This window comes from Corvus hawaiiensis, chromosome 6, assembly GCF_020740725.1.
Source record: "Corvus hawaiiensis isolate bCorHaw1 chromosome 6, bCorHaw1.pri.cur, whole genome shotgun sequence".
NCBI lineage: Eukaryota > Metazoa > Chordata > Aves > Passeriformes > Corvidae > Corvus > Corvus hawaiiensis.
Genome location: NC_063218.1, coordinates 3,291,266 through 3,300,067, shown reverse-complemented (window position 1 = coordinate 3,300,067; position 8,802 = coordinate 3,291,266). Strand labels below are relative to the sequence as shown.

Genomic DNA, 8,802 nt, shown 5'->3' with positions numbered 1-8,802 from the left:
TTGGGAAAAGGTTGCCCAGGGAGGTGGTGGAGTCCCCATCCCCGAGGTGTTCAAGGAACGCCTGGACGTGACACTCAGTGCTCTGGTCTATTGACAACGTGGTGACAGACACAGGTTGGAGTCGACGATCTTGGAGGTCTTCTCCAAACGGAATGATCCTGTGATTCTGTGCTTCCACGATTCTATGCCAACCCCTCTCACACCGCGCTCCGTTTAGCGCGATCGCGCTTCCTCCTCCCACCCTTCAACGTGAAAAACCCGGGTTTTTTGTCCCATCCCCTCACACCCCCGTCAGGAAATGGCGGCGGCGGGCGGGGCCGGCAGGGGGCGCTGCGGGCGCGGCCATGGCGGCTGCGCGGCGGCTGCTGAGGCGTCCGGCAGCCCCCGCGCGGCCCCGCCGCCATGGCCTTCACGTTCGCCGCCTTCTGCTACATGTTGGCGCTGCTGCTCACGGCCGCCCTCATCTTCTTCGCCATCTGGCATGTGAGTACGGGCACCGCGGAGCAGAGGACCGCCCGGGGAAGGGCCCTGGAGAGCCGCCAGGGCGTCCCCGGACAGCCGCCGAGGGAGCGGGGGAACCGCATCCGGAACCGCCCTCGGAGCGGGGATCGGCCTCTCTGCGGATAAAATGGGTTTTTATATACGGGCATGGAGTGGTAGGACAAGGGGCAGTGGCTTCCCGCTGACAGAAGACAGGGTTAGATGGGATATTGGGAAGGAATTCTTCCTTGTGAGGGTGGTGAACCCTGGCACAGATTGCCCAGAGAAGCTGTGGCTGCCCCATCCCTGGAAGTGTTCCAGGTCAGATTGGATGGGGCTTGGAGCAACCTGGTCGAGTGGAAGGGATCCCTGCCCATGGCAGGGAGTTGGAATTGGATGGTCTTTAAGGTCCCTTCCAGCCGAAGCCATTCCATGATTCTGTGATTTGCTCCTCGAGCCTGGCACAGGGAGAGCAGCCAACAGGACCCTGCCTGAGACGAGGTGCTCTTGAGGGAGGATGTGATGCTTGGCAGGACATTTGTTGTGTACAAGTGCCTTTTGTACTTCATGCTGCATCTTTGTCTTTATTTTTATGTCAAGATAAAGACCGGTGTACATATTTCGGGTTTTTTAAATGGATCTTTTGGAGATATACCCTGCTCTAGGTGATCCTGCTTTGGCAGGGAGGTTGGACTGGAGGGTCTCCAGAGGTCCCTTCCAGTCCTAACAGTTCTGTGGGCTCAGCATTTATTTTGACAATGAGGAAAGTATCTGTCGGCTTTCAAGCTTGCTATTGCTTTTTCTGGATTAAGAAACCCCATGCCGGGTTCCTGCTGGTCACCAAGAGAGTCCTGAGTGAGGTTTGGGGTCTGCACAGCGAGGGAGGTTGAAAACTGATGAAGGGATGTAGGAAATTCATTGTGGGTGGGGAGATAAAAAATTGGAGAGTAGTCAGAGGTTTTTGAATATCTGAAGAATCTTCTGTTTTGTATATGTAAAACCTGTTTCACATCTGTCTTACCTGTGAGTTTACGAAGGCAGAAGTTAGCTGAAATGTTACTGAGAACAAAGGTAGCAGTTCTGTGCCAAAATGCTACTTTTCATGAATAAAATACACAATTGCTCCTGGGGAATCAAAACTTTCATTTTTTTCCTCTAGATTATAGCATTTGATGAACTGAAGACTGATTACAAGAACCCCATAGACCAATGTAATACACTCAATCCTGTAAGTAGCACACTGAACGTTTTGTTTTGCTAAATAAATATGTGTAAAGTGCTTATTTTTGGTGGTATCTTGATGCAATCAGCCTGGGCAATAGAATTGCATCTGGGTTGAGAAGCCCTTGCTGTTGGTAGAGGTTCTAGGGAAATTCTTTGTCTGATTCTTTACTTTCAGGTTGAATATTCGGACTGTTATTAATCTGATGGTGATCTTGTCAGCTGTCATACTAACATTCTTTCAATCTGCTTTCCACATTTTCGGCACAAAGACAGTTGAAAAGGTCAAAAAGATTAAAAGAGTCAAAATTGCATTAAAGGTGTGTACTGCTTTTCAGTTTCATGTTTTTGAACTTCCCTTTCATTTTGTTAGGAACATTTGTAATACTATTTAGCTGTTTTGTTTAGTCTGCCTGTTCATCTGCTCGTTATTTGTTCGTTGGGGTTTACAACAACCTCATGGATTTCCATATTTTGTGCCAAACCAATTCTGCTTGCTTACCCAGCAACATGGGGAAAACTGTTACATGCCTGTTAGGTGTCAAAAAATAACTTCAGGCAGAAATAAATTGTGTTTTTCAGGACAGATTTACTGAATTCAGATTAGAGGAGAATACCTGGGTTTTTTTTAAGCATTGACCAAGTCAATTCTGATTCTTTTTTGAGGATTTAGGTGAGTGGAAGGTGATAGCTGATATCCTCACTTCTCTGTTCTGTGTTCCAGGATCAGGGGTGTGTCCCAGTGTCCTCTCTCAGATGCAACTCGGACACTCCTTGGCTTAGGAAATGAATTTGAGGCAAACTATTTGCCTGCATCTCTTTCAGGCCAGCAGCATCAGGGAGGCTTGTTAAAGAGCACAGAGGTTGATCCTGCAGCATTTTGTGCATTTCTTATGGCTTTTCCTTTGTGTGTGCCCAGGCTGAGGGAGGATGCAGGGGCAGCACAGTGGCGTGGCCTGAACTGTAGCTTTATCGTGTTTTAAGTAAAATATGCAACAAAAAAAGAATTTACTGTAATTGGCAAGGGGGTGGGGGGGAAGGAGTGTGTAGATATACAGCACACAAATGAAAGTGAGTATTTCAGTGTGAGGAGGGTGGGGAGGAGGAGAGGAGGTTTGCTGCTAGGAGAGCTGTGCATCTAACAGTTTCCCTTGCTTGGTCTGTTCCAGTCATCTCTGCTGCAGTGTGGGAGAGGCCAACTCTCATTACATCGATGCATTATGACCTTACTGCAACCTCTGTAGTGTAAAAATGTGCATGTTTAACCAAACATTAACCTGCTGCCCACGTGCATGGAGTGTCCTTTACATGGCAGCTTTGTGATCTGAAAGTCTGAAATAACTTCATATTTGCTGTTCCTGTGGAAGCAGATTAGTCCCCACAAGTGAAGTTCAGGCTCTTGAGGGGATCTGGTACATGATGCTGGACAAACAGGCAGGTGTGCTGTTTTCCTGTACAAAGAACCAAAGATCCTGGTAGGAATTGAGGCACCTTAGTGGAAAGATTAGCCTAAAATAGTAACTCCTTAGTACACTGCTGATTCCTTCTCTTCTCTGCTCCTGTTATAGTCGTGTCTTTTCTCAGCAACCAGATCCATCCTCCCTCACTTCTGTGATAAATATGGTAGGGTCTGATGTAATTCATTTTTCTTTAGGACAGGCAGGGAGGATCAAGTGGGAGAGATTGGAAAGAGGCAGGTATTCTGGTGTGGGAGTAGGGTATAATAAACAAGAGAAAAGAAAAATGTATTTTGAGATGTGTAGGTAAATAAATACAGATTTTTCAGGCCTGGTGAAACTGTCTGAGCAGGCTGCCAAATGCACTGTATGGTGGACAGGGTGGTTGTTGTTCTGCTATAAATGATTGCCATGTGTAAATGGTAAGTATGCAAAGAAGGATCTGGATGAAAATATTTACTTGAAACATTTTCTGTATAACAGCTGAATTTTGGTGGTGTTGGTGCAAGTTTGCTTTGTTTGATATTCTTCATTTAGAGAATTAGAATATTGTAGCAAAGTAGGTGGTGTGTTTGTTGGTAGCCTTTAGATTTCTAGAAAGATATTTTGGGGTTTTAAGAAGAAAAAAATTAGAAACCACTGAAACTTTGATGTAATGATCCAATGCAATGTTAATCATATTGCACAAAAAAAGAGGGCAGAGTATGTTGTGTGTGTACATGCGCACACACATAGACAATTTAAACCTCTGGGTAAAAATGGGGTGTTTTCCACAAGGAGAAGTTTTACTGGGCCTGAGTTTAGAAGGCAGAACCTTTACAGATCTGCTGCTTCTGCTCTGGAGCCAGGCTGGGAGAGCTGGGGGTGTTCAGCCTGGAGAGGAGAAGGCTCCAGGGAGAGCTCAGAGCCCCTTGCAGGGCCTAAAGGGGCTCCAGGAGAGCTGGAGAGGGACTGGGGACAAGGCATGGAGAGACAGGACACAGGGAATGGCTTCAAACTGCCAGAGGGCAGGGATGGATGGGAGATTGGGAAGAAATTCTTCATAATGAGGGTGGTGAGGCCCTGGCCCAGGGTGCCCAGAGAAGCTGTGGCTGCCCCATCCCTGGAAGTGTTCAGGCCAGGTTGGAGGAGGCTTGGAGCAACCTGGGCTAGTGGAAGGTGTGGAACTGGATGGGCTTTAAGGTCCCTCCCAACTCAAACCAGTCTGATTTGTTTGATGCTTTCTGAACCTGGTGATAAAACAGCAAATAGCAATGCTTTGGGGTGACTTGTAGAAACTGAACTCCTGTGTTGGGTGTGAGATTTTGCAGCTCTTTGCATGTGTTTACTCTCTGTACCTCTCCATGTTGTTCCTATTAACAACACTAATACACGCAGCATTCCATGCTTCCTGTGATCCATAGTACCTTGATACTGAGCTCTGTGGGCTTCTGCTGGAAGCATGATGCTGTAAAGCATGCACAGTGGGAACCTGTGAGGGAAAACTGCCCGATTCCCCCCAAACTGTCCGTGTAGAGCAGCTCCTCTGTGCAGACCTGTGTGTGTGACCACGTCACCGTTGGTTTGGTTGGGTAAAGCTCTGCCTGGGGTGTTACATTTTGGGAATAATTCGACTTTGAAAAGTTCTGGATCTGTGAAGACCAAAACAAAGCTGTAAAACAGGAAAACACAAACATCTTTTTGCCTATAAACTGTTCTGCAGAGCATGTTTTCTACTGATATTTCTCTGTTGCGTGAGCAGAAATATCTCAGTGATCTCTTCTGAGTGTCACGCATAAAGCGTGGAATCTGTTAATTTAATAGAAGCAATAAAAAAATACTGATCTGAGCAGTTAATCTTTTAAGTTTTTCTCCTTGGTTCATGAATATCATGTGAAAACAGCAAGGCACATAGTGCTGGCTGCTGCTTTCACATTCCACAGTCTTGTTCTTGTTAGTGTTGGTTTTAAATAATATTTTTAAGCAATCGCTCACCTCCAAAGTAGCTGAAATGCCACGTTTTGCTCTGTGTAATCGAAACTTCTAACTCATCTTTTTCTTTTCCAGCTTGTACTTCCAGAGTACCTCATCCATGCATTCTTCTGTGTCATGTTTCTCTGTGCAGCTGAGTGGCTCACACTGGGTCTCAATATGCCCTTGTTGGCTTATCATATTTGGAGGTAATTTTGGCAAGTCTGTTATGCTCAGTGAATTGTTACTCATTCTCTGTTGCTGTGTTCTATCCAGTGTTCTGTGTCTTGGGAAAACACAGATGCTTTCTGGGAAAGGTTAGGTCATGGCTGTACAATAAGAACCATCACCTGGCTTTCTCGGGTGTTTCTATTTTTTATTCCCTTGTGCTGTGCAAGAATTGAGTTGTGTTGTGTGCGTTAAAGTCGCTGACGTGTCAGAGGTGCACTGAGACAATTCCCAGTGTGGAATGCCAGTGGAAGTGGCGATTCCATTCTCCTGTATAAGACATTACATTTCTCTGTAAAGGGTGTTACTCCTTGTCTCAGTTCTGGTATTCCATGGTGGGTGGGGGGCAGGACCCACATTTCCCATGGCTGTCACCTCACACCTGCCTGTGCCTTGTTCCAGGTACATGAGCAGACCTGTGATGAGTGGCCCAGGGCTCTACGATCCTACGACCATCATGAATGCAGATATTTTAGCCTATTGCCAGAAAGAAGGATGGTGCAAATTAGCATTCTACCTTCTATCTTTTTTTTACTACTTATATGGGTAAGTTTTCCTCTTCAGTCTGAACTTTTGGCTCAGTGCAGCAGAGAAATACTGTCCGTAGGAATATGTTCCTTCCAGTGCTGGAAGGGAGCCTAGGAGAGCTGGAGAGGGACTTTGGACAAGAATGTATAGTGATAGGACACGTGGGAATGGCTTCCTACTGCCAGAGGGCAGGGTCAGATGGGATATTGGGAAGGAATTCTTCCCTGTGAGAGGGGTAAAGTCCTGGCACAGATTGCCCAGAGAAGCTGTGGCTGCCCCTGGATCCCTGGAAGTGTTCCAGGCTGGGTTGGAGGGGGCTTGGAGCAACCTGGCCTAGGCAAAGGTCTCCCCGCCCACTGCAGGGGTTGGAACGAGATGATCTACAAGGTCCTTCCAACCCAAAACATGCTGGGAGTCTGTATGATCATCTGCAGTGCCAACTTTCCTGAAAAAGAATCCACATTTGCCACTGATTCTGCTTTAAAACACAAATCCTAATTTGGTCAGAATTACTATTTCGAATCTTTGTTCCATGACTGTAGACAGAAAAACTCCAAGCTTTTCTTCTGTTAAGCATAATAAAATAAAATAAAATAAATTCTTGTTTTTATTAAGAAGCTGAAACATTGTTTTCAGAGAAAAGTACTTGATGTAAATGTGATTTTGTTGAAGTCAAAAGTAGAAGTCATTGTGTCACATCTTCAGTCACAATCCACATATCTCAAATGGACTTGTTCCTTATAACATACACTGTTAAATATGTAACGCTAATCAAAATGATGCATCTTAATATTTTTATTTTCTTTTGCAGCATGATTTATGTTCTGGTGAGCTCTTAAGAAGACATTCAGCAAGCTTTGTTCCAGTTAAGTGCATGCAAAAGCCACAAAAAACACAGATTCTTTACAGCAAGAACCTCTGACCAAGATTAAATCCGGAACCTGATGTTTGCAATTGAGTTAGAAAACAATGACTCCCCTATTTTTAAAATATTTCCACATTTTATACTTGTGGAAAGACTGTTTTCTTATATTTTACTGGGACGCTGAAATTAATGAATTATGTGTAAATTAATATAAAGATGACTGGGGTTTGAAAAGTTTTGACTTTGCACTCCTTAAGGAACAGCCATAACCTTCGAGTAGGTGTTGGTTACTACTAGCCTTAGTACTCTAGGGATTTGCTGTAGGATGGGCTTTGTAGTGGCTCACTTGGACTTGTGTATCCCACTCTTTACATCAGCCCTAGCTCCAAGAGCTTGGGAAGGACTGGAATGCTCTGTGTTTTGCCCGTAGGTGATGTTGGTCTTAGGATATTAATTCATGGAAACAAATGCAAAAATAGTTCTATTTTGGTTTATTTTTTTTTTCTATCTGGTTAATCTTTCCCTGTATGTGCATGGTCCAGAGCCTTCTGTATCTTCTCCAGACATTACCCCTGCTTTAATCTCGAGCCTGTGTCATTGTGGTAGGAGAAACTGAATTGTCCATGAAGGAATGAATTTAAATGATTTTTTTAAATGTCTGTGCTGTCTGATTAACAAATGCACAAACCTCCAACGTTTATCGAGTCCAATGATGAAAACATTCTTGGGTTTAAGAATAGTAAATACTACAGATTTTTCAAAGCAGAAAGTGAGATTGTGAAACTGCCCCGCTGTTCCTTAGTGCAATACATGATAATAAAAAACAAATCTCAAATTCAGCAACACTTCTTTTTATCTGGTGCCTTTTGTTTTTTTAAATTCAGTAGATCCTTGCTGTGTTCATCAGTCGTTTTACAGTGGATAATTGCATTCCCTTTAAAAATAGAACATGGAATTGAGTTACCTCTAGAAAAGGGAAGCTCTGATTTCCTGCTTTTTTTCATGAAGTTAAATAGCAGACGGGGCAGGGGAAGATGTTTCAGATAAATATTGCATTGTAAATTGTGACTGTGAACAGCTGCTTAATTTACGAGTAATAATTAGGAATCTTTTTCATTTACCTGTGCTGGAGAACAATGCAGAGTTTCCCTGTTCTAGTAAAACTTTTTTTTTGCATAAACTGTGTATTTGTTCACTTTGGGTCTCTTGGGTGCTAGAAGCAATAAAAGTTGTGTGAATGGCTGCACTGGGTTCCACCAGAAATTCAGCTATTCCAACACTGGCGTGTTGGGAAGTGGCAGTGGCTAAGGAAAGGAATATGAAGCAGGGCAGGTGTTGAGTATCTGCCTGAAGAGTGAGAAATTTGGAAATCCGTGTGTTACAGATGTCCTGAGTGGGCTTTGGCATTTTAAAAAGCTCTGAATGGCTTTTCTGTCATCAGCTCCTTTTTGAGCACTTTTATAGCCTGGTCGGAAAGATCACAGAATCCCAGAACGGTTTGGGTTGGAAGGGACATTAAAGCCCATCTCTTTTGAACCCCCTGCCATGGCAGGGACACCTTCCACTGTCCCAGGCTGCTCCAAGCCCTGGCCAACCTGGCCTTGGACACTTCCAGGGATCCAGGGGCAGCCACAGCTTCTCTGGGCAATCCTGAGACAATGAGTTCTGCAATGGAATTGCTGTGTGTAAAAAATAGTTATTTTAACAGTTCTGCCAGACTTCACTTTGTGACCCTCGACTCTTATTTTTTAGGACATGGTGAAAATGTCCCCCTTTCCACCTTACCTGTGCTGGGTATGAATGAAGAGACTTTACTCATGGCATCTGTCAAAGTGGATGTCTGTTTGATCTGTGGGTGGAAATCCTTCCCTAGCTTTGGGACTGTCCTTTCTCCTCCACAACTTTTCCCTTTTCTAGGCTATTATGACACAAAGTTTGGGTTCCCAGGGGATGTAGAGTGGCAGTTTCTAGTTTTTTTAAATATACTGGGGGTAAGAGAATTCAGACTGTGATAACTTAAAATTCTCTTTCCTAAGTAATAATAGTTCTGACAGCTTATTCTTTTGTACATAA

General features: G+C 44.3%; 1 protein-coding gene across 2 annotated transcripts; it reads left to right on the top strand.

Moving 5' to 3' along the window:
• The first annotated feature begins 368 nt into the window (after positions 1-368).
• On the top strand, positions 369-7,909 carry CNIH1 (cornichon family AMPA receptor auxiliary protein 1). 2 transcript variants are annotated; one of them, XM_048307828.1, is made up of 6 exons: positions 375-483; positions 1,640-1,708; positions 1,974-2,021; positions 5,205-5,317; positions 5,739-5,882; positions 6,676-7,909. In XM_048307828.1, exons 1-6 carry the CDS (start codon positions 403-405, stop codon positions 6,701-6,703), a joined length of 483 nt encoding a protein of 160 aa, XP_048163785.1. In that variant the 5' UTR covers positions 375-402; the 3' UTR covers positions 6,704-7,909. The 2 variants fall into 2 exon arrangements, with proteins under 2 accessions (XP_048163786.1, XP_048163785.1); XM_048307829.1 differs by lacking the exon at positions 1,974-2,021 and having other exon boundaries at positions 369-483; positions 6,676-7,574.
• Positions 7,910-8,802: the final 893 nt, after the last annotated feature.